Genomic DNA, 27,094 nt, shown 5'->3' on the forward strand with positions numbered 1-27,094 from the left:
TTTTCCAAAAATATTTCACAAACTGTACAGTGTTCTTAGAAAATAAGAAAGCTTATTTTAAAGTGCATGTTCAAGCCTTTAATGAAAGTACTCATTTAAAAAAAAAATTAACACATACAGCACCATCTGGCCACATCAAATGACATAGATCTTTTGTGTATCAAAATACCTATTCTAAAACAAATTGACATATTTTTATTCACATAAAATAAGACATTTACTTAAACATTAATAAGATTTATTTACTCTTGAAGGACAAGGAAATACAGGAAATCCTCCCACCCTCCAAAAACTTCAAACACAGATAAATTATTAATTTTAACTGGAAACCATACAGAATTAATGTAACGCTTATATTTAATGAGTAATTTAGCATTTTAACAAAATTTGGCAATATTCTCCTCCAAATTTTACTACAGTGTTTTGCCAGTGTGTTTGGGTTTTCAGTTTCACTCAGTCCCTAAATAAAACTCTTTATGTTTTAAAGAAATAAAGGGTGGTCTCTTCCTTCATGAATTATGTGTATGATAATTTTAATCTCTAATTTTATCTATATATCTAAAAGTATTTAAGAATGCAATATTGAGGGAGGGGTGTTATAACTACCTGAAAAGTTTAGGTTGCTATTTTTATTACCAAGAAATAAATAAAATAGTAAATATTATCTAAAATTATTCTATTGCTTAACTTTCATAGTTTCCATACAAACCACTCGAGGCATTTCTAAGCTAAAGTGACCCTAACCATTGGTCTTCACAAAGCTTTTGCAAGCCTGACAGGAGATTTTTTTTAAATTGATGGTAGAATAAATCACACTGAATACATGCATTTAGGAACCAACTACACAATATTTTTAAAGATAAACATATTTATATAAAGACATGAGGGAGAAAATTCCTGAAAAAAATACCTCTTTTTTTTCACTCAGGAACATGGAGTATTATCCATTTGAATATATCTTCATAACAAATTATGGTTATAAAAATTACTATAAATTATTGCACATTAAGTAGTTTCCAGTTTTTTATTTTCTCACTGGCCTTGATTTTTACTATCCTAAGGGAGCCATATTATCATTAATTATATACTCTTATTTTATCAACTCTTTTTCAACCTTGTAGAATTTTCTCCAAGATTTTCAAACACCAAGAGCATCTGAGAGTCAATCTCTTGTTGTTGTTTTCATAATTTAAAATTATACCACCAGACAGCCTTTCTTTAAGAAAGCCAGAAAACTGGGAAAACAGATAAATTAGGATGCGATTATTCACATCACAAAGGAATTCACAGATGGCTTCATGTAAATAGGGAGCTCCCTATTTAAGTGTTTGTTTACAGATCATTAGCTACTTGACAAAGAGGCTACAGGGGCAGGAAAACTTAGAGCTCAAGTGTTGGGAGACACAGCCAATTGGAGATCAATCAGAAATGGAGACGCCAAAGCATTCATGGAAGCAGCCTGTGAATCATAAAATGTGATTTCCTTTATATTCCTGTGTGTGTGTATGTGTGTGTGTGTGTGTGTGTGTGTGTGTGTGTGTGTGTGTGTGTGTGTATGGGAGTGAGATAAAAGAGAAAGAGAGAATATGGCTATATGTGTAGATGTAAAATGTATGGATACATATACACACAGAGACACACCCTAAAGATACCTATTTTTAATGTAGAGTAAGACACTGAACAAACTAGCTGGATTTCCTGAGTTTATTTTGGAGATTTAAAAATGATTCACAGATTTTAAAATGTATATTGTTTTAAAGTACATCCACTCATACAATATATGAAATGTCTACCTTTAAGCTTCATAGTCTAATAATTGTCAGAAACTTCTTACTTTTCTTATACAAATTAATTGTATTTTTAGCATAACAAATTTACTAAATTTTACTGTGTACAAGGCATTTTGCAAAATGCTAAAGAAAAACAAAGCATAAGTCATGACAGAGAAAAAATACAATTTTAAGCGTTGTTTTCTAAAATGTGGACATTAATGTTTACAGATTTGCTATTCAAAAATATTAAATTATAATGGATTATTTTACAAAACTAATACCTTTGTTTTGATTGTGAAGATCATAGATCTGAGTCCCAAACCAGCTAGATATATCCTTCACTTGAGGTAAGTTTTGTCTCTGGTAGATGTTCCCTCTCTTATTAAATTTTGAAGGAAATTTTTAAAATGCATATGGGGCGAGAGGAAAAAAGATGAAAACATACAAATTCCTGTTAACTACCCTCTTGCTTTATTGTCAAGGCAAGCGTAATCTTTCAGTTATTAACTTTTAATGACCATCTGCCTCATGAATATTGCCAAATAAAAGTTGAAACTTTTTGCTGAAAAATGAATGGCAAGTAATTTCAAAGTTCTGGTTCTCTTAGACTTCTTTAATATTAAAAAAAAAAAGTTTTCAGATGTGAAAATTTTTGCATAGAGACTTGTTCACATTATTTGGCTTGCTTAACATGCTCTGTCTCACTTCAATGCAATTCCAGAAGCATGTATTGATGGCTTCCTGCATTCTAATACTGGCTCGGCAGTTGGGCAATAAACTGTATACACAGACTGTGCTTTCCAAGAGTTTACCCATGTTATCTCATATTTTACTCTATATGATAATTAGTCATTTTTAAAATGATGTCCTGATAACAAACTTAGAAACCTTGTTGGATTTCTGAAATAAGTCCAAAAATATTTAATGCTTTTGTTTATAATAAACTTTGATCTTAACACCCATGTTTTATATAAGGCTCTTAAACCAGTCTAGATAAACTAGAATAAAGAGAAATGCTAATGCACCATTAATTTTAAACTACATTAAATCAATTTTCCACCCACATTTTTAAAATAAATTCAAATTGCTAAAGTTCCTCATTTAGAACACAAAATTACATAGAGCACGGAAGAAAGTCGCCCCTTCTTTCAAGTGAGTAACTGGACTTTTAAAAATTGCTTTGAAGTCTAACTTGTGATACTTCATTTGGATTTGGGGAGGGAGGGTTAAAGAATAAAGCAAAGTTGTACAGAAAGAAGGAAAAGTGTAAAAGGGAAAAAAGAAAAACAAGTTTCTTATTACAGCTAAATCATTTCAGGAAGAAAAAAAAAAAGAGAGAGATGGATTTGGCAGTGACCACTAAGTCAAAGTATGACACACTAGAAAGACAATATAGACAAACACATGTATTAAAGGTGGTACACTTCAAAGACAGAAAGCAAAAATTCATAACATTCTAAATCTTCCTTACCAGTCTTTTGGAATAGTTTCATTTATTTCAACACCATTCCATCCTGACATTCCACCACAAGCCAGGCATTCCATACAAGTAACAGTGTGTGGCACTAAATTCACAATATGTATGATATATTTAACTACAATAGAAAATCATAAACTCTATAAATCATGTAAAATAGTAAAAATTTAAACCTTTGACATTTTATTTAAGCTTCACAATAATAAATCTATATTTTAGGTACAAAAATTGACTGTCATGACCCCTAAATATATTTACTTCTTATACTATTACCTAGGCATTCACATGCCAAGCACAGTTTTATCCTGAATATTTGGAAAGTGCTTAAATTAGGATAACTAACAAACATAATTTTTTCAATGTGATACGTTAATGGTCACATAAGGATTTGCTTTTTAAAGAGATAAGTAACTGGCCTGGTTAGATTGCGTTTCACTGAGATAAAAAATAAATTGTTTAGGGCTCTTTTTAAAAAATAATAATAATAAGCCACAAATTAGACACAGACTGTTTTGGTTTGCTTTGATTTTTCTGTTTTAGTATAAATTTGCAAGGACTGCTTTATACAATATAGCCTGCTAGAATGCTCACAACTGACACTGAAAGTTCCTGGGTCTTTCAAAAGCTTTATTCCTAGGAATACTGTGAAGTGGTACATGTACCTGAGAAAAATTTCCAGGACCTACAAGTTATCCTATCCAAGACTGCAAAAGCTGGGGATTATGGCTATCATTTCAAAAACACCGGAATAACTTGGTAACAGAATTTATTCTTTGGTATATTGGCAAATAAATTTTTTAAATGAAGACCCCTGAAGATACAAAAAAATTGATTTAGTAATGTGAATTTTTAAAAATAGCCTCAATATTAACCAGTGCCATTTAAACAAGAAATTTAAAATTGATAATTTTTTAAAAGATTGACTATTAAAAAATAATTTTGAATTGAAATAGTTTTCCTTAAAAGGTATAAAAATATTTAAGTAAATTTTAAACAGTTTTTAAATAAACATTACAATTCAAATGAAAATTTACATTTTTCAGAAAAACGATTTCAAACAGCCCTATTTGCATTAAGTTCTTTACCAAATTGAACATAGTAACTCATATTATGAAATCTACTACTTTCTACCTGTTTCTAGCTAAAAACCAACTTCAAAAAGTGATAACACATCCTTTAATAACAGAGGAAAGCACTTGCCCTGTTAGTCTGGTTCTGTGCCATCAGAACTGTTGGATTTTGTTCTGAACCATGCTGTGTGATGTTTAAGGTCCTTGTGTGTCTCTGAATTGGTGACAAATTTGGTGAGAAACTGAGGCATCTGCAATTGTGATCAACCATATGATAAGTTTTTCTAAAGAACACTTTATAATTTTATTCTTAAAAATATGTGTGCCTTGTATTTGTCTATTCAGAACAAGAAAATGGAGAAAAATATGTTTTGCATAAGAAAAAATGGTGGCATTATTTGCCTTTTAATCAATACATCAAGCATTAGATGAATACTCATATTTATTTTGAAGGAAACCAAAAGAAAAGATGATTATTTTCATTGATTGAAGAAATTTTTACTTAGAAAATATTTTAGAGGGATGCTATTCATGATATAAAGTTAGATTTCTATCATATCAAACATTTTTATGATTGCAATAAATTTTTCTCAAGTTTAGTTATTGTATCACTCGTTTTTAACCCATCTGTATACACATTTCCTGTGTTTTTTTTTAATTGATTAAAAAGTCTTTATATAATATGGTCACAATTTGATTCTTTTCTAATAATATTACCTGGTTTTATTCCCATATATCTAGTACTTTAATGAAACTAGTGTCATGAAGGTTTTGAATATTAACTTTGGCTCTTTCTTAAGAAAATATCAACTACGAAACTTAAATAACTGTTCTGTATCTGAAAAAAAAATTTGGCCTTAATGAATAGTTAAGGACACATTGATGTCAAATCATTCAATATTTAAAGAGAAGTTAGCAAAATAATAATTTAGGGTTAAAAATGGCTGGAATGGAAATGTCTAAATAATTTATTTAAAATTACACAATTCTGTTTATATTTAAAGTGTCACTTCTGAGAAACCTTCAAAAAATAACACACAATTATGGAGAGATGGTTGGTGGGTGAGCCAATTCAGGATCAAATCACAGTAACAACAATATTCAATGCCACTGATCTTGGTTATGATATGTCTCTCTCCTCTTTTTCTGTGTACGAGGATGTGGAAAGTGGTAGCTACAACAAGCCCTGTAACACTATCTATCAACAGGAGGCAGAAACATTCCAATTGAAGCAGAATTAAAAGATGAGGTAGATGGATTAAATATCGAGATTAGACAGAAGGATAGATGGATGGATGGAGATGGATAGATTTAGACAGATAAATACGTTTAAAGTCCTTTAAAGTTCTTTAATATTTAAAGTCCTGGTGTCGTTCTCTTAATTTCTTTTTGTTTCTTTCTTTTCCCATAGAACCATCTCTTCCTTCATCACACCCGAGTTTTGGTGATAAGGTAAATGAGACAATGGGCCGGGCAGAGAGAGATGTCTAAAGCAATGGACTACTGTATAGCAGTGGAAAGCAAAGGAAGAGAGATCTGAATTTTTGTAAAGGGTCTCCAAGAGATCTATACCACGATTAAGGCTTCATCTGTCATGAATTGGTGCTTCATAAAATTTTCACTTTTTGCCTTGGTATCACGGGTGAGAGGATTCGCTCACCATATTTCTTTGTTCTGTCACCTGTCTCAGCGCTAAAGAGTTATATAACTCTACTCGGGTTATAAATAGCCTATCAAAATGAGTCTGCAAAATCAGAAAAAATCACCTTAAAAGTTTTAGAAATGACTGTTTTTTAATGCCAACTCTCATTTTATATGGAGAAAGTCTTGAAATGCATTGTGTATTGATAATGGATACTACTACACACTTCACCTTGTGTAGGTTGGCTTTTTCCACAGACCTACTGAAGGCCTTGGGAAGGCCAGGATGCCATCACACAAGGCGGCATTAACTGATCTTATGATTTCACTTTATATTAGCAAGTTTTTTCCTCAAAATCTTCACCATGATTTAAAACTGTATATAGCCTTGGGGAAATGTCTATAGAGACAGGCTTACAACAAATATCCTTAAACATTTTATTCCAATTTTTAAGAAAGTACAGTAATAAGAAAGGAAAACATCAGCAAGTTATAACATTCTTGTTTTTATATAAATGAATCAATTAGAACTAAAAGTCAACAGGCAAATTACGATGCCAAGAGATTCTCCTAAGAAGTTTATGAGACACAAAATCTCTCAGCTTTACTTTGTTAAATACATAAACACTGGATTACTGGGAAGGGAAAAAGTGCTATGAGAAATTATGGTTAGTCATAGAAAATGATGGAATATTTACACAAATCATATCCTCATTTTGTGCATGTTTTTATTGTAAGATGATAATTCCTTTGCCAGTTTTTTCTGAACATTTAAGATTAAGAAATACTTGGATAGACTGATAAGTATTTTTTGCATAGAAATATGCAAAGTGATTAGAATAGTAGAAATTATTTGTTTATACCCACTAATAAAGTGAAATTAATTACTTTTTATTTAATTACCAAAATGCATGGTTATACACATCACCAAATATCTACTGATTTTAGATATAATAATTTAAATTATACTATATTCTGGATTATATTTTATGTACATATGTCTAAACCATGACACATTAAAATGAGTATCAGGCATTCATCTTTGGGTAGATGTCAACCAACTTATTGAAAATACTTATTATGCGTATTATCTATCCTTCTCCATATGAGAGATTACATTAGAGATACATAACTTGGAGTATTTGGTAAGTGATAATGGGTCCCAAGAGGCCCTCTTTTCCTTTGCCTCTCTATCCTTCCTAAAGGAAATATTCAGGCCTTACAAATAATATATTTAATGTTTTATACTATATTAGAAGCTTATTTTAGCAAGGTATTTCTAATAATTGATAATACAGTATTAATAAGATGCAAAAGTAAAAATACATCACATACACTTGTAGAACTAATAGTAGATTCAAAATTATGTGCTTAAACATCTTAGCCTATTTTATTTCATACGGCATGATAGTATTATATGTTTACATACTTTATTACTCCAGAGATTTAGAGACACTGCGAATTAGTACCAATTTGTCCATTAAAATGGAACTATAGAGACTTCCCCATCCTTGGTTAGCCAAAAGGTTGTAGCCATAATCATCAATATGCCCATCATAAGTAGAAAATAATTTATATTTTAAAAATCTTTAAAAAATGATGTTTCCCATATTCCATTAATAGTGTGCTTAACATCCATTTCAGACATTTTTAATTGTCATATATAACAATTTTTCACTATAAAAACACTTATTAGAGTGCTCAAGCATTCACTACAAATGAGTGATTTTATGCAAGATTTTTCTTTAGAAAATATCCATGTCTGTTTTTGGTGATGATTTCCTTCTGGTTCTGTCTCACAGCACCATTAAACCTGCACACCTTGTTTATTGGCAAAAGTCACCACTCAAACCCCACTTTTCATCTTAAAGCTCTTTACAAAACTTAATGGAATCCAGTGGTATTTCTAGGAAAGAAAATTATATATTTGAGTAATATCCATATGAAGAAGAGGAATCAGTGAATTTGCATAACAAGTTCTGTACCATTTAAACCAAGCTGCTGGACCCGAGGTTCTTTACATTTGGGCCCCTATAAACTGGATTATTTATCTATTACAACTGAAGGAGTCACAGAGATCATCTACTTCAACCTTCCTCATATTTTCCAAACCAAAAAAATGAGAGTTTAAAAGATAAATGACTAACACAAAATAAGACAATGAGTTTGTGACAACCCTAAACTGATTTGCTAACACTAAAAAATTGCTAATGTTAATCGAACTTAAAGAATGTGTGAGACACTGTATTGAGCACTGGACCTGGATTAACACTGTATGGTAATAATAAAATTATCCCAGTTATTATTTCCATAATATTTTACATTGATGAATTACTGAAGTATGAGGATAAAAACTGAAGCATTTAAGAAGTCATTTTCTTTAACACAAATAAAAATCTCATACTAGGGAGACATACACCAATTTTTAAATGTACATGTTGTATTTTTGCTTATGTTTTTATGCAGTTTCTGATCCAAAATATAGAATGTTCAATTTAGCAAACAACATTCCAAGTGAAGGAATCTGTCATGTACTTAGCATCAAGAAAATGAATTTTTCAGTTAGAATTTTCCATTTTATTTCAATGAGGAATGTTTCTTTAAATGATAATTGTGATGTGTATAGTAATGTCAAGTCTCTCCTACTAATGAACATGTAATGGGATCCAACAGACCTGAAGATGGAAAGGTTATATTGGCAGAATAGGGTCACATGAACATCATTTCATAACTAAATGAATAGGCTTCTATACAAAATCCTGTTGCTGTATTTTTTGGCAAAAAAAACACATGTTGCCAATTTAATGCCAATAATAGTTATATTCATCAATGATTTTATGAAATTAAAACCTTTCTGTAATCAGACAAAACAAAGTGTAAAGAAGTACTTGTCTGCAGATGGCAGGTTACTGCCTCGACTGACCTAGTCTCTCTTCTAGAATCAATATACTCAAGAATACAAACATAACTATTTAAATATATCTAACAAAACCCAAATTGTTTATGATGGATCAATACATGTGTTCATTTTTTCAAATAGTTCTAATTTTTCTATTGTATGCTTTCCTAACAATGATGAAAAAGAGTTTGTCATACAAAACATATATTTTAGGCCTAAAAACTTATTTATATATTAAATTTGATGGGTGTGTTTTTCCCAAAACTACAAATTGGTCATTGACATTGAGAAACACATGACATTTATATTGTCATGAACCACATTATTATACAGTATGCAAAATAACCCCTTTATATATGAAACCATTCTTTGAAGCCCTAAAAACAAAACCTAATTTAAAGCCATAGAGCTAACAATTTTTAAATGAAGTATAGAATAGGATAGGAAATTTATCCAGATAGTTTTCTTGATACTCAGTTTTATTACTTATTTCATAATTTCATATCCATTTCATAAATGAAAGTCAAATGCTTAGAAATTATATCTAATCCTAAAGTTTTCTTTATTTACTTTATATATTTATTTTGGTAAGAGAAAAAAAAAAAGGGTTCTTAATTTTTTTCCAACATTACTGGATAATTTCCCCCCTTTGCCTGTATATCTGACCTGTTTAACTCTTGGCCACCATCTGTTTAGAAAATAACACTCCACAAGCTAGACCTCTTAACTATATAACACTAAATCAGCGAAAACAACTACAAAACAATTGAAATTGGTTATAAGTCTTTCTGTGTCATTTAAGATATTTTAAATAGATGTTCAGTGATGGAAACTGTGAATAAAAGAATAATTATCAGTGGACTTTTTTAGAATCAGTACTTTACCTCAAAGCTCTAAGCTTCACCTGAAATCATTAAAGGGAGGGTAAAGCACTGAGTCAAGTCTTTCCCTGTCATATTTAGTCCGTATTGTGGACAATATTGTCGCAGTTTGCAATCTCGATTCCAAGCATAGCTCCCTTTTTTGCTGCAAGGGTTCTATACATCCCAGTCTATTGCCTTGCAACTTCCTTTTCTAGGAAGACACACTGACATCAAAGTTGGCAATAGTGAACTGGGGCTCTAGTTCAGTTTGTAGAATGCTTGCCTTGAATGAACAAGGTCCTGGGTTTCATCCCTAATAGACAGTTGATAGATAGATAGATAGATAGATAGATAGATAGATAGATAGATAGATAGATAAAATGTTGGCTAAATGACTTTCTCTGTGAACAAAATGTAATACATTACTTCTAAGCAGAACTTCAGAAGGCAGTGCCTTTTTCTATCATTTCCTCTTCTTCCTGCTGCAACAAAAATGTGTGAATTCTTTAACCTAGTCTCCAGGGAAAAACATGGAGCTGTTGCCACCAGTATGCAAAGAAACAAACAAACAAAACATCTCAGTCTGTATTGTTGAAATTTGGGGAATTTGTGTGAGTGTAACAAAACCTAACAAAAGGTAACTGATAATATACATGCTCTATAAGACTGGTTGTGTTATATGGCTTGTATAAGAAGGAAACTGAGGCTCAGAGAAGTTAAACAAGTTTTCCCCAAAAATCGAGATTTGGAGTTTATAAGTAAAAATTCCTTTATGAGAGATTTTCTGTGTCTTGGTTTTCTCATCTGAAAAAAAAAAAAACTAGCAGTAATTTTTTCTTATCTCTTATAGTTATACTTTAGAGGTATTTTGGAGATTAAATGAGTTTATATATGTAAAATACTGAAGGCAGTATCTGGCAATAAATGTTAATTGTTGTTTTAATTATTATTCTTAGTTCCAGAGCTTACTACAAAATCACTTAGCCACTCTGAACATTATTTACTCATCTGTGGACTAGGGATAATAATACCCTTTTTATATATAGGGTTGTTGATGTAAATGAGATAAAATACATGAGATTGCTTTCAAAGGTATTATTAAACTCATGACTTAACTATCATTTAACAAAACAATAGGCCATTGTCATAAAAATATACAGCCATTATAAATGTACCAAGAATTTTCAAAAAAAAATTCTTCAAGAATCTCAGCTCTTCATTGTAATCAGATACCAACAAGCTCATATGTGCAAAGAAACAGAAGAGTCTCTATATATGTGATGTCCCTATGGACTTTCTGTGATAGTAGAAATGCTCTATATCTGCATAGTCTACTACATACCTACTAGTTATATGTGGACATTGAGCACCTGAAACATGTCTAGTACAACAGAGGAACTAATTTCTTAATTCATTCAATTTTAATTTATTTATATTTAAACAGTTACATGGAGCTAACGGCTACCATATCGGACAGCTCAACTCCAGAACTTAACATGTACATTAAAAAATCTCAATAGTAACTATGCTTATGTTTGGATTAAGCCTTTGGAGTTTTCTTCCCACTCAACAAGAAGGTTCAAAAGAGGACAAAACCCCAGGCAGTTAAATATTTAGGTGATGGATATTCCAGAGAAAAATCTAAAGAATCACCTGTATACTGTGATGAGTTGGCTATAGATTGATTTTCTCCAAATTTCCCATAGCAAGAAAATGAAGAAATTTGAAGTGAATAAAGCAAAGCTGTTTTCATAGGGCAAAGCTCCTAAAGAGAGAAGAAACCTTGATGTAGCCTAGCAACTGACCTCTCAGAGCCAGCTACTCTGGTTTCAAAACCTGACTAAAGAGAAGCAACACTCTGGATCATTCCCAGTGATCCCATCCTGGTCCACGTCTTAGTCACCTTTCACCTGGGCCACATCACTAGCTTGAAAATAGGTCTCCTGGGTTTTGTTCTAACCCCCGGCAGTCAATTCTTATGGCTACCTATGGGAGGGAGTAAGAGGTGAGAATCACAAACCTTATCATATATCATACTCTGCTTGAAACCTATCAATGTCCTATCATTACTGTTAGAATAAAGTCCAACTTTTAGGTCCCGCATCAGAAGCCCTCAGCTCATGTCTCTTTCCCACTCATTTGTAATATCCCAACCACTCTGCCATTTTTTCAGTTCCAAGATACCTCAAACTCTCTCTCCCCAGGGCCTTGTCATTTCTTCTCCTTCTTCCTTTTCACCCCTTCCTCTTGTACTGACTTGGTTAAACTCTACTTACCCTTCTCGTCTCAGCTTATTATCCTGACACAGAGAGGTCTCCCTTGAGCACCACTTCCACAGGTCTCTCTCTCTCTTTCAATACCCACATCTCCTTCATGTCCCTTAATCCAATTTGTGGCTCTTGCTCATTTGTCTCCCCTGTCTCCCACACTATAATGAAGGGAGAAGTACATCCACATCATATCTGTATTGTTCACTGCAATATTTTCAGCACTTAGCATACTCAATAAAGATAGTGGATGACCCAATGAATGAACCACCTTTTGACTTGACTACTCTTGTTTCCTTAAAATACCCATTATCATCTCTCTCTGTGTCATCCTAAATATTTTTGGCTACACTGGTCTTTTCCCCTCATCTTCTAAGCACGCAGTTCCCCCTCTGGATTAGCCCTTTATTATAAATCTGCCTCTTATATTTAAACAATGTACTCCTGTTCACATGCCACTACTTTTCCTCCAGAGCCATGCTTCCACAACTGACATCTTCCCGAAGTCTCCACTTATTCTTCATCCACTTGCAACTTGCTCCTTTAAGCTTTGCTTTCTTCCCTATAATATATCAAATAACAGTCTTGAATTTTAACAACTTCCCATAATTGCCAAATTTAATAGCATATTCCACAATGGAAATCACCCAGAATCTCACCATATTAGGATTCTACTGGTTTCATTTTTCTCTATTCACTTCCAGATCTTACCACATGCATTCATATAGTTGTAATTAATGGTAATTTTTATATTATAGTGTGAAAATTTGATACCTTATCATTATATTTCTTATATGCAAGGATGTCCATTTTTCTGATGTGTTGATGTACTATAATTAAACTACTTTCACATAGTTAGACTTACTTTGTCAGTCGACTTTGCGTCTCTGGGATAACAACAACTTAGAGAAGGAAAAGTTTATTTGGGGATAACAGTTTCAGAGGATCAGACCATGGACAGCCAACTTCATTGTTATGGGCCTGAGGTGAGGCAGAATATCATGGCAGATGACAGCCACTAGGCTGGTGGCAGCCAGGAAGCAGAGTGAGAGATCAAGGCACCAGAGACAAATATAAACACCAAGAACATGCCCCAATTATCTACTTCCTACAGCCACACACTGACTCTAGCTACCACCCAGTACAGTAGGCCTTTCAAATGTGGATTAATCCACTGATTCAGTTACAGTGCTCATAATTGAATCATTTCACTGTTGAACATTCCTGTGTGGTCTTACACATGAGCTTTCAGGGGATACCTCATATCCAAACCATAATGCTTACACAGGTTTTTCATTTTCTGTCCATTTAAAAAAATAGGAAGGATGTCTTTATGAACTTAATATTTCCCTGGTTTAGAGTTCATCCTTAAATTTCTAGGAACTGGGAATATGGAGTAAAGGATATGATTATGCCGATTGTTCTTAAAATGTACTATCAGATTTCCTTATGATATTTTGAAATGTACTATCAGTTTTCAGCATAAATCATTAAAATGTGAGCCCTCCTCAGTCTCTTTTCACAGTGAGTTTTTCCCATTCCTATCTCTCCTTGATCTTTCTACTGATTCCTTGGTCTTCCCCCCTTGAAAGCTTCTACTCCCTCAAAATTGTTATAGCAACTCTTCATCAGCTGCTTTTATTTTCTGTACTACAGTTCTCTCCTCTCCCCACCCGTGTATCTATTCTTATTATTCTTCCCAAAGACTCCCTTCTTCCAATTGCCTCTGCTCTTCAGGTATCAAATATTTATTGCTAAGGTAGATCTTGCAAACTTTGCAAAATACTTTTTTTTTTTTTGCTTCTTTGTTTGATATACTTATGGGGGCAGCTTAATTTTATTTTTCAGGACCCAATTTAATTTTAATGAGCAGTGAATAGATACCGATAACAAGAAATGGTATAGTTTATAAAATATATTATCCTAATCAGTAGAGAAGTTAGAAGATTCGGCAGGAAGTGCTCTAAAGCTTTTTTCTTGGATGTATCAATAAAAGGAATATAAAAATGAACTCAGAATTTTAAATGTCCCGTTTTTACTCAGTTCACTGAAGTGATAGATACATAAATAAGTAGATATAGATTAAAAACTGCAGAGGTCCCTTCCCCTTTACTGTAGACAAAAACATCACCTCCCTCACTTAGCAGCCTGATGGGGCAAAAGGAAACTACTGAAACAGAGAGGGTCAGATAAATACAACATGCTGGAGAGTGTTCAAAGTCTGTGGGTATGGAATAGGGGCTTTGCTTGCCCTGCCCATGACTCATTCTCAAAAAATATCTGTTATCTATTCTTTTTTTTTTTTTTTTTTTTTTTTGTGGGGCCGGATAGGCCAGGGATTGAACTCAGGGGTCCTTGACCACTGAGCCACATCCCCAGCCTGATTTTGTATTTTATTTAGAGACAGGGTCTCACTGAGTTGCTAAATGCCTCACCATTGCTGAGGCAGGCTTTGAACTTGAAATCCTCCTGCCTCAGCCTTCCAAGCCACTGGGATTACAGCTGTTATTTATTCTTGAGATGCCAAGATAAATGGAGGGTCCACAGAGCATATTAGAATGGGAATGACTGAAAAACATCCAGTTTATAGCTCCTTAACTTTAAACAGACTCATTCGCCAGAGTGTGAGATCACGAACTCACAAGCCAGCACGCATGCGCAGGAAGTTACCAGGAAGGTGGGGAGCCGTAGAGCCAGCACAGGGCTGAGCTGGGTTGGGGTTTACAGCAGCATGAACCACTCAAGAGGCAAGACGGTGGAGAAGGAAGAGTTATCAGGGGCCTTTGAGGGTCTTAATCTATACCCAGAGGAGGGTGAGGGAAACCTTCAATCAGAAACTGAAACCAGTTACAATCAGAGAAATTACAGGAGCAAAAGCGATGATGGATGCAGCTATACATCCTGGGTGTTGCTCCATGAGATTTCTCTTTATCCTTATCCCAAACCCCTCTTTCTGAGTCTTTTTCTACTCCTGGGAATCAGTCCATTCCTAAGAAGAGTATAAACCAGACACACTGATACACCGAAATATTTTTTAGAACAAAATATTGCTATTAAAGAATATTTATGATTGAAAAATGATACAATTGAGATAAAGCAGAATATGATCTCAACTGTGTTAAATACACACACACTCACCTAGAGAAGCAGAGCTTAGTTGCACAGACACAGACACCCATCCACAGAGATGTTTTCACAGGGTTCACACCATGGTGGGTGGTTAAGGCTTCTATTTTGTTTCTATTTTTTAACTTACTAAATTAAATGGCCATTTAAATATTTCTTGCCTTCTTACTGGAAAGTGCCTTGAGCTGTGTATGTGCAGACCCTAGAGACCAGATGAGCGTGCTCATGATCTAGTCACTTAGATGACCGCTCAGCTACACATCGCCACCACCACGGTGTTGGTTTTGAACATCATGCAGTTTTAAATTACACTTATTCTTTGTCTCCTATATTTTAACGTATATCCACAGTGGACGACCAGAAATACAGGCAACATAAGAAACACTGATGTTGAAATGGGAATTAATGAGAAACAAACCAAAGAAAGAAAGATAATATTTCAAATTTGTATTAAGAGGATTTCCACCGAATCCATATGTTAAAATCATCTGACCAATATTTTTTCTATATTTCCAAAACAGAGAAAATATTGGAAAAATTATCTCAGGTTGACTTTCATTTACTGGAGGTTAAGACCTCCTATCTGCACATATTTTTTTCTGCGTAGTGCTTGAAAATATCCTAACACTTTCTTCTTTATTTAATCATATAAACAAAACCATGAAATTATTTTTGAATAGATCCATTTTATAAAGTGTAAAGGGAAAGACTTGGAAATACTAGCTAATAAAAACATGTTTTGTCTTTTTGATACCATCAACATAGATTTCAATCTATATTTTAATGTATATTTGGTCTCAAAACTATTATGTTATTTAAATATTTATTTGTCAACAAACCATATTTGTTCTTACACAATGGAAGTAAGTAAAAGAATATGTTTCACCTGGCCAGATTGCTTAACACAAGTTTCTTGTTCTTTATCTGTACAAAGAAGGAATTGGTTGAGATGATCTTTTAAGGTCCCTTCCCGCTCCCAAATTCTATGATATTAGGAAAAAGGACCAGGTCCAGCGAGTTCACACTGTTCTTCTATATAACAAATATAATTGTATAATCTCTCTTGAATTTTGCCAAATTTCCAGTCTCATGAGTTAGGTATAGACAGAAGATAGAAAGACACAGATACAGACATAAATGTAGATGTAGGGCCATAGAAAGAGCAATATATCTATGGTACTATGATAAGCCACTGTCAAAACTGGCATCAGGACCCATGTTTTCTGATACCTATGCTAGTGTTCCTATAATTATTATTATCAATGCATGTACCTATGAGCACATGTTGTTTTCCTTTTTATTTTTCTTCTCTAATTTTGCCTGTCCACATGCTCACATATATACCTACAACCTTATGCCCTCTTCCTATTCCAAAGTAACCAATTTAACAGTACATCTTCCCATGCATTTTTCTATGCCAACATAAATACCAACACATTTGTACACATGTACATCACTTGAACAGAATAATCAACCAAACTACACACCTATACATGGGAGGATTTGGTAGAATTTGATTTCCAAGAGGAGATCAAATTAAAAATGATTCAACAAATTTTCTTCACCATTAATATACTAGATAATTCTCCCAAATTCATGTTTAATGACTGCATAATATTTCATGATATTTGTGTGCCACTATTTATGGACACTGCCTTAATTTTTACTTATCTGCTCAAATACCATAATGTCACCATTTATGAGTTATTAATGTTCTCTTTCATTAATGTTCTCTTTGAAAGATAATATAGGCTCAAAATCCAAACTTGATTAATTATAACATTCTCCATAGACTTGTAGAGAAACTGAAGAGTCATTACTATTTACAAATGCAACATTTACTGTTTTATGTTTTTCTAGAATTTTTAAATTTTAGAAAGTTAAGGAAATTAATCATTTGGAATGAAAGACACCACTATATTTTGCCTACTGTTTAAATACTTAGAATCCATATTTGTGCTGGCATATATAGCTGTATGCCCTTTGACAAATATCTTAACCTTCCTGCACTTCAGAACAGAAATGATAATATTACTTTCTTCATGAAACCATGGAGAGAATTTTTAAACTTTAAGACATCTATAAATATACATAGTACTTGTACGATGAACTTATTACATAGAACAGTGCCCAGTACCTAGTGAGCTCTCAGGGAGTGATGTCCCTCACACTGTTAGTGACATTGTTATTACTACACTATAGCTCCATTTTTATGCATTTTTTTCAGGTAAGTAAAATTCCAGCAAGATTGTTTAAATCTCAACATGTTTTTCATAAGCTTCTAATCACATGTGCTGAGAAAGAACTTTCAACATTCAAAACAGCTTATAATTAAAAGTACATCAAATGGCTCCCTTTGCAGCTTCATGGAGAAAAGTGAAATTCCCAAAGAGGTTGTAAGTTTTCAGCACTACCACTAGAAAAAGAGAAATAGTTATAAGTACTTCCTCTGGAGGTTAACTGTGGCTGCCAACAGTCCAAAGAGTGGACATTTTGTTTACATCAGTTGCCATTCAGCAAATGCAAATTCAGCTCTCAGTCTGTTCCCTTCTGTCCTCAAATTTCATATGTTCAAGGATAATAGATGCTTCGAGTATATGAAGCCACCCGCAGAACATGCAGCGCTTCGATAAAGTAGCTCCAACATTTGCCTGACAAGTGTCCTTAAAGAAGTTCCAGGAAAAAAGGGAAAAAAAAAATCTTATTTGAGGGTGACTGTCTAGAATTTGCCAACTTTTCAATAATGTGTGATGAAGAAAAGACATCACAAAGTTTATGCCACAAAGGGAAAGAAACTCACAACTTAATAACCAAAATGAATAAAATATTTCTTCCATATATAAAGTAATGATGTCATTCAAGACCAATTTTTTAAGTGCTCCCCACTCCTTCTCCCGCCCAAAACACAAACACCTGGACATCTGTTAAAGTACCACACCAAGAACACACACAAAATCCTGGATAGCAAAATGGTTCTTTTTTTGCTCTGGATGCTTGAATGTCTTCTCTTTGTGCCCGTTTGTGTGCTCAAGGAGAGTTACTTGAACTTGATCATGTGTTTCTTACTAGCTTTCTGAACCCAGAGAAAGGCAGGCACTGATTACCAATCAAGATGCTCAGGTTCAAGCTCCCTGCCTCCCACTTAGCACTCTATCTACTCACCGGAAAATAATTTGTTTGAGCCAGTAAGGCTTACGGTTATTTATTCTTTATCCTTGATTTTTCAAAAAGCACCCCCACACACACACACATACACACCAGTGACCCTCACTAGAAGCAGATAGCATTGAAGAAGGACAAAATTCTGATGCTGTGCTTACTTTTAGCAACTGTAGTAAAGCTTTTCCAGTGCTGGCCCTTGATCCAGCAGCTCATGTAGGCTCAGCATTCGGCAGTGCAAGGCAGCTTTAATCTAATTCTCACTTCATTTTTCCCCTGGCTTTCTCCTTAGGACAAGTCTCAGGGAGGGGGGAAAAAAAGAAAAAGAAAAGAAAGAAAGAAGAAAGTCCCAGGCCTGGCATGCCATAATACAAAAATGCACTGCTAATTACCACGGTTGTAATTCTTGATCCAGCCAAAATGCAGGTACACAATGACTTTACTTGGGGGCAGACTCTGCTTAACCCCTGCTTCATTTTACCACCTCTTCAGCACGTTCCCTCTTCTTCAACAATGGTTTATCTCTTCAGGGTAATAACTGATTTGCTGTCCAAGAAAAAGAACCCCTCGGGAGGCATCCAGGTGAGGAGTACCAGAGCTGCTGATGGCCGAAACAGGTTTGGGATGGATCGTGACTTATTAGGAATAAAAAAAAAAGAAAAAAGAAACCCAGCGTATTTCATTCTGGCTCTTTAAAAGACTTCATGAGGCTTAAAATGACAGCAGTGGACATCAGATGGTAGCAATCTGGTACCTTTCCTGTCAAGTGACAAGCTGTTCTAAAATCCAGAAGTGCTTTAGGTCCACTTTATAAGGGAGCTAATACTTTTTTAAAAAAAAATTGGACACGTAACATTTGGTTCATGAGAGCTTTGTAATGTACTTGGGAGAGTCATTTGCATATGCGTTCTACCTATTTACAGTATTTTATATGGACTCAGCATTCGTTAGGAAAAAATGCTACTACCAACCACAACCAAGTATGAAGTCAGTGACTTTGCTGAATTATAAAGGCCCTAGCAAGCGTACTTCTACCATAATTTAGTGCAAAAGTATTTCGGGGAGTTATTTCATACCTAAATTGGTTGTGCCTGCTCTAACCAACTTACCCCAGGATTTTCTTTTGAAATCTTCCATTTTAATTAGGAATCATCTGAATTATCATGTAGGAGAGAGAGAGAAAGAAGGAAAAGGAAGGAAAAATGGATAGAGAGAAAAAGAGCCTTCAAAACATCTCTGGAAGTAGTAGCCCTGTTCTTACTAACTTGGCTGTTTCCACCCTGGTCCAAGGCACCACCATCTTGGGCCTGACTTCAAACAGTAGCCTACTAAGGTTCTCAGGATTTCTACCCTGACCATTCTATTTTACCCAGGTAAAATAAAAATATAAATCCCTTCGTTTAAAAATATATGAAAGTAAATGTCATTGAAGTACAAAAATATAAAATGTTTTCCTTTCTTTCATGACATTCAAAGAAACAAAAATGTTGTGGCATTTTTTACTTCCTACTCAATATCATGGGTCCAAGGATGTGGGAATCCTTGCAAGGTGAATGCAGGCCCTGAAGGTGATGGAGCGCCATCTCACACACAGAGCAATGATCGTAGCACACCTCCACAAGGTGCTGGAGAAAGACAATCACCCTTTCCCATGGACCTGAAACCCCAACCCATGGATGGGAGGTCCCCAAGGATATAAAGGAAGAGCCAAATATTTCCTGTGCTCACAAGAAAGGAAGGGAGGAGGTAGGTCCAGATTAAGCCAGCAGAGATTTGGTTAAACTTTGAGTTTGGCTTTTTCAAAACCATCATTTTCCTCTAGTACTTTTGTCATTTTCTATCTAATTTATCCTTCAATCAATAACTACCAAGGGCAGAAAATGTCAGAGAAGTTGAAACAAAAAATATATATATATATAAAGGTGAAATATAATGTTATCAAGGAAAGACTTAGATATTTTAGATAAACACCTCATGTTTTAAAGTTAATTATTTGGAATCTCTTGAATGATTCTTATGATAATTCTAAATTAGTCTCAAAGCAACTTCACATTTTTTTTAAATAGTCATACAAGTCTCAGCTGTTTCTCTGCAAGAAATTCTTATGTAATAGAGCCCAGGTGGGAATTTTGAATTTACAGCTATGCATTACAAGTATTTGTTGAGTCAAGTACTAGTTGCACAACTTTTTTCTTTTCTAACAATTCTTATGCCCACATTGAGGGCATCAAAAGGGGAAGAGACAGGAATCTGTGAGAAGACAAACTGCAGAGAGCTGTTGTGGCCATGAATCCCCATTTTCTGCCTCGCACAGGGAAGGCTAAGGAATGTGCCTCCAGTCCAGGCTGGCTGAGCCTACCTTGCACCAGACCTTAGCTTGAGTGGAACCTGTCCTAAAGTTGGGAGAGGTTGAGTGACACTTGCCAAGGAGACACCAAGGGCAACAGAGGGAGCAAAGCAAAGGACACTTGGGGTGCTCCAAGGTGGGCCAATGCACAGTCCACAGAGGTAGACCCCGTGGAAAAGAAAGCCCACAGCCCTTTGGAGTCCTGCACAGAAAGGCTACCAGGTAGGCAGGTGGGATTCCCACAGAAGGCTGCTGTGCCAGACAACAACAAAGGTTACCCAGAATGGCAAATGGAGACCAGGCCAGGGGGCCCAGAAGAGAAGATTTCCTGAGACCCAAGAAGGCATTGGCAGCAGGATTGCAGATTGCACACAGATACCTGCTGGAGGCTGAGGAGAGAAAGGCACAAGGGGATACATATCAGAGCTCCTCTTCCTCTTATACTCTCATGGGAGATGGATTGGCAAAGAGAGAGAAAGACCTTGGGCCAGGCGTGGTAGCACAAGCCTGTAATCCCAGCAGCATGGGAGGCTGAGGCAGGAGGGTTTCGAGTTCAAAGCCAGCCTCAGCAAAAGCGAGGCGCTAAGCAACTCAGTGAGACTCTGTCTCTAAATAAAATACAAAATCGTGCTGGGGTGTGGCTCAGTGATTGAATGCCCCTGATTTCAAACCCCAGTTTGAAGAAAAAAAAAACAAAGACAGACAGACGATGAACACTCCTTAATGGTATGGGCAGCAGTAGGCACAATGAAACTCGATGTGATAGTCCCCAGAATATTACAATAGCAGACATGCCCTCCTCCACCAGCACCCTCACCAGGTATCGGAGGGCATCTATTATCTGCTTAGATGTGTCTCTTTGCGGGGCTACCAGAAGAGGCACGCATTCCCCTAAGGAAACTTTCAGCCTGTGATTTCATTTCCATGCAAGCAGGGGTCCCCATATGTAACACTTTCCCATTTACAGTGTTTGCTTTTCTTAGTCTTTCGGGAAAAAAAAAAGTACATAGGAAAGCATTGCATGTTTGCAATTAAATTGGGTTTGGAAAAGATTTATGCAGAAGAAAATGTGAAATGATAGTCATGTAGTACCATTGTACATCGACTCAGACAAACTTCTATACACATTTGCACAGAAGAAAAAGAAAAACATTCTGTAGGAATGAAAACCAATCTTCTTCATGAATACAATTTTGAGACAGCATAGCCTTAACTTTTGGAGGAAAAGGGTGAAGTGTAAGAAAATAAAGCAAAGGGATGTGCCTCCAGGTCCAGGCTTGCTGAGCCTACCTTGCACCAGTCTCTAGCTCCAGTAGAACCTGTCCTAAAGTTGGAAGAGGATGACTGACACTTGCCAAAGAGACACCAAGGACAACAGAGGGAATGAAGCAATTTATAATTGCATAATTCATCTGACTTTTCACTTAAATTGTCATTTCTTTTTTTCTATATTTGCACAAAGAAATTTCAAATCAGACAGTATGTTGTTTTATTTTCAAATAAACATGTAATCAAGAAGTATTTGCTGGTTAATTTCTGGAAGTCAGAATTACATTAGATAAGCAACCACAGCAGAAGAGAAAGCTGGTGAGATAGGCCTCTTTCCCACAAGGAGCTTACGATTTAATCAGAGCAATAAGAACACAACATGAGTCAGAAACGTTTTAGAGTAAATGAAAGCTCAGTTCACTTAATTTATGGAGGCAGAAATTAAATCCCACAGGCTTGCTCCTAGGGTTTACAGAGCTAGTGGAGAACAGGGTTAGAACCCAGCATCTTAAATCCTGAGGCCCTCTTGGTTAAGTGATGTATGAAATAGTCCAGACTATCCTTCGCAATAGCTGGATATCATGGAGAAATAGGGCTTTTGTTAGTCTTGAAAGATTTATCAGAGGCTCCTGTCTTGGGGGTAGAAGTCGGGGATGAGAACCAAGGGGAAAAATAAATTAGCAGATCTTTTCCCTTATGACTATATGCAAAATTTTTAAATATCACAGTGTTGTTGCTTTTATAAGAATCCCAAATAGGCTTTTAAAGGGGAAGGGGGGATGACTATAGTGCAGAAAACCATAGAGGGGTGGGGAAGATAAATCCCCTGAAATTGATTTTTTGAAATATGAAAACAAAGGAACCTGAAAAAGTAGAGCACAATGTAAATGCTGGGGTAAAGAAAAAGGTACAAAAGAGGCCAGATCATCCAGGATCTCTAAAGTCCAAGGAGGGAGGTTAGTGTTAGTGAAGTAGAAAACCTTTTATAGGTTAGGTTGTCCTATTAACATAATTCAGTATATATTTGGCAACTTTGACAACTAAACAGAGGTGTTCCTAATTTATCAGTTGTAAAAGAAAGTGGGAAACACACACAGCTTTCCTCTGGCCAAAACCTGATTAGCATCAAGTTTAAGACTATCATTTCTTCATGTTATATTTTAAGTATTCTGAACATCTGTGTTACCTTTAGGGTACATCCAACAGGGACGTGCTTGGAATCCGTAGATGTGTGTAATTCTATAAACCAAATTAATACAAAGAAAAAAGGGATTTTTGGAGAGTCACTTTCTAAAAAATGAGCCTGTATTTACACCCAGGTAGGAGCCATTCCCACCTAAGTGGTTAGAGGTGGTCTCTGCAGTAGCCTGATCCAGAACTGGTGCTCCTGCAGAGGGGAGCATTGAATTCCATTTCCTCACCGTTCACCCACATGTTGAGAAAATGAATTATTTTGCTCCCGCTAACAACTCATTATTCACTTAGATGAACTTTCTGCTCTTCCTTGGAGGGTCTCCCTACCACTGACCTCCAGCTCCGTTTTGCCAAGTTCTGGTTAACCAGGGGCTATTCCAGACCGACTCCAGAATGACATGCGCTGACTGCCGCCTCTGCTGACGAACGTCAATCAAAGCGTCTGAGAGCCGCTGGGCCCTGTCAGCCGTGGTCTGAACCACGCTTTCCCAGGAACGCCCGTAGCATGGCATCTTTGTTCTGTTTTCAGATAAACAGATCCAATTCCTCAACAAACAGACTGCTACAGTCCTTTTGATAACAGTGTAATAATTCAAAACAAATGATTCTCCGCTTTGATGATAGCACTTTTATGGGTCATGAAGAAATCCTCCCACCAACATCTGTTTGATTTTATCTACTTGAACTTTATCCTCCAGTTGAAGATTTATAAGCTGAAATCATCCCAGCCTATTAAAGTCAAACTAATGTTCAGGCACTAAGCAGAGAATGAAAGTGCATTTCCTAGTCATTCCACAACCTTTTGAAAAGCTGTTGTGAGCAAAAGAATATTAAAAAAGTTTGGAGAATTTTATATTTGGCTGAGCCTAAGCCAACACTCCCCTTGATGGAGGCCTGATGAATTTAATTTGTGCATTTTAGGAAAAGTTATTTATGAAATTATTATTTTAAAAGATAACATGAAAAAAAAATTTCAGAGGTTGTTTATATTAAAGGCTGTTTTCTCAAGTGAAATCCACTATGGGTCAAGGAAATGCGATCCAAACTTCTCTCTCTCTTTTTCCCTCCCTCTCCCTTGATTTCCTTATAGATGACAAATTTTGAAGGCATTGTTCAGTGATCCTTAAATTGAACTTAATAATAAGATAAACTGATGACCCTCAAACACAAAGAGGTTTTAATTTGAAGAAAGAGACAGCAAGGCTGCTACAGACGGAGAGACCAGAGTCCTGAGTTCAGATCACAAATCCTCTATTGCTCAATAATTTAGTTAAGCAAGGAGCCAGGGGATGCTCTCTGGAAATGAGTGTGTGACATGGAGAGTGTGTGCATGTGTGTATTTGAATAGGGACATGTAAGCATTTCACTCTGTAAAGGTTAAAACTTCCACCGTCATTTCTGACCCAGTGCCATTATAAAAAGCATCACTTCTCTTCCCTGTTTTTCCCTCCTTTTAACCACCCATGTCTCACTTCTCTGGTTTCCTTCCAGATTTTTGCATTCACTGGTTCTTTCAGTCTCCTGTATTTCTCTTTTCTTTTTACAATTCCCATACCCCCTCTGCATTCAGCAGGCATCGATGGGGATAATAAGGCAGCACTGAACAGGTTTTTCTGAACAAATTTTTATACTTGATTTCAAATTGGACATGTTTTCATGCTCTTAGGAAAAAAAAACTGGAGGACTTTTAAAATATGAACTCTTTCTTCATTTTGCAGGTGATGATGCCATGGCACAAGTTGTTGGTACTTCATTCAAAGACATAGGTAGATCATTTATTCATTTATTCTTTCTTTCAATAAATATCAGACAACCATTAGTCACTTAGCATGCTATTCAGTGTGAGAAAGGCACTGATAAGGAAACCTGGACCCTGTTCCTGGTTCTGTGAAATTTATGGTTTATAGAGGGAGGAAGGAAGTAGGAGGGTCTGCTATCATTGCTGTCACTAATGACACCAACACGTGTAGGCAGACACCAGCATGTCAAAGGGGGCTACCAAGAGAAGAGCCACAATGTAGCCAATGCATTCCTCTAAGAGGAGATTTGAATTAGTGATGTCTGCGAATTTCCCTGAGGATCTGGTACAAACTGAGCCCTCAAAGATAAGGAGGAGTTAACCAGGCAAGAGAGAAAAGGCAGCTCAGGCAGGGGAGAAGCCTGTGCCAAGGCCCTGTGGCAGGAAAGCATCAGTGACCAAAAGAAGGGCAATTTCTTTTATATACTGCAGAGAGAGGAGAACGGGACGTGTGGCTGGAGGGGTGGGCAGTAGAGACCTTGAGGAGTTTCATGGTTGTGATTACGGTTCTTCCCAATGTTCATTTATCTGGAGATAAGTAAAAGGTTTGATGCAGAGAAGTTATCTGATTAGATCTGTTTTCTGCCTAGGTCATTGTGCTTTTGTGTTCATGCAGGAAGGGACAGGAATAATCACTCATGGACTGATGAGGAGATTCAAGTCCAGGCAAGAGACAATGGCAGGCTGGACTAGGGTACAGGTGGCGATTGAGAAAAGTGGGCAGATTTGAGATTTTACAGGGATAAAGCTTGCAGGATGGCGTGATGGAGTGAATGGGGGAAGGGCAGAAGAGGGGGAATAAAGGATGACTTTCAGATTTTGAGCTTTGAGCCGGGTGGAGGCCAGTGCCTTCGACTGAGATAGGAAACACTGAAAGATGACCAGGTCTGAGAGAAGATCATGAGTTCAGTCTCACACATGCTGATTTTGAGGTGTCTTTGAGACATCCAAGAGAGGATGTCAAGTCAGTACAAGAAACAGATCTGGACTCTTAAGATTTCTAGTTCTTTCCAGTAAGCTCCTATAGCTACTACGCTATGTTCACTTGCAGAATAAATGTACTTGGGTTTGTTTTTTTCTGTTTATTGACTAAACACTCAGGATAAATGATGAGTAATAGAGGTCAATTGATGAACTTTGAGACTTAAATAAAGTGGTTTCTGCTTATACCAATAACTCCTGAACGTATGAATAAGAAACAGCATTTAAGTAGGCTTTATTTTCTGCAGAACTTGGAGTTAACCACTGTTGAATACCAAAAGATTTAAATGATCTGATTTCTCTCTCTCAGTGATTTAATTATTTGTTCAATTACTCCTGGAAGTAGGTCCTTTAACAAATAAATTGCAAGGCAGCCCTCTATATTTCCTACATGTACAGCCCATCTGTCAATACAACTCATATTCACATATTAAAACAGCATTACTAAGGAACTTCTGTTATTATTTAGCAGAAGTTCCCCACTTTTAAATCTAAAATACAACATATGTCTACAAGTCATTTACCTGCTTTTGACCCTACTTTCCCTATTCTTGAAAGTAAGGATTTTTTTATTTAAGCTACATGGTGCGAGTATAACTACCACACACAAAAGGTCATGTCATTGCAGCTGTGTTCTCCTGAGACAGCACAACAATTAACATCAGTGTCTGGGGCTAATCACCACATACATCTCTTATCACCTATACCGACTCCCTCAAGCGCTGCCATCTAGTACTTACTTACTTGCAAAATATGAACATGTGTCACATGTAAAATTTAAATTCTCGTCACTTTGAAAGGCCAATATATTTCCCCATCCATGCAACTTGCAGAAGGCTCTGCTATAATATGTAGAATTCTGTACAGGACTGTCTGATTCCATTTTTGCTCTAAACGGCAACCGAAACTCTTTACACATCTTAAAAGTATTTTGCGACCACAAGGAGGAGATGACCCCAAAGATTAGCATATACTCCCATCACTGTCGGTGTTCCTAGCCCCCATTTGAAGACAACCCATAAAGCTCTGTCCTTCTAAATGACAAACATGCTTGTATAAATTTTCCATTTACAACAAATACAAATTCTGGGGTCAAACATCATAAAACAAAATTTATGATGGTGAAAAAACAGAAAAGCTGAATAATCCCACAGAAAGGAATAAATTACATGAGTACAGTGTAGATCAGTGCCCCGAGCATATGACTGAAGCCAAAATCTTAAGAATTTTT

The 27,094-nt window shown here is 35.7% G+C and overlaps 1 protein-coding gene across 6 annotated transcripts in view; it reads left to right on the forward strand.

Annotated features, from left to right (window-relative positions):
• Positions 1 to 27,094, forward strand: part of LOC308655106 (uncharacterized protein) — a 413,636-nt gene that overhangs the window by 236,050 nt on the left and 150,492 nt on the right. For 2 of the 6 annotated variants that reach the window (XR_014023380.1, XM_081304923.1), the window contains 3 exons: positions 5,731 to 5,771; positions 18,567 to 18,700; positions 18,805 to 19,320. Coding sequence is in view for 4 of the 6 variants with exons in the window: in XM_081304923.1 (XP_081161049.1) it covers positions 5,731 to 5,771; positions 18,567 to 18,684 (159 nt within the window). In the remaining 2 variants the exon portion in view is untranslated. Of the gene's footprint in view, positions 1 to 5,730; positions 5,772 to 18,566; positions 18,701 to 18,804; positions 19,321 to 27,094 lie in introns of those variants that run through there. The other 4 variants (XM_081304924.1, XM_081304927.1, XR_014023381.1 and 1 more) reach the window with 3 other exon arrangements.

The sequence above is a fragment of the Spermophilus citellus genome (assembly GCF_964194105.1).
Source record: "Spermophilus citellus genome assembly, chromosome: 8".
Lineage (NCBI taxonomy): Eukaryota > Metazoa > Chordata > Mammalia > Rodentia > Sciuridae > Spermophilus > Spermophilus citellus.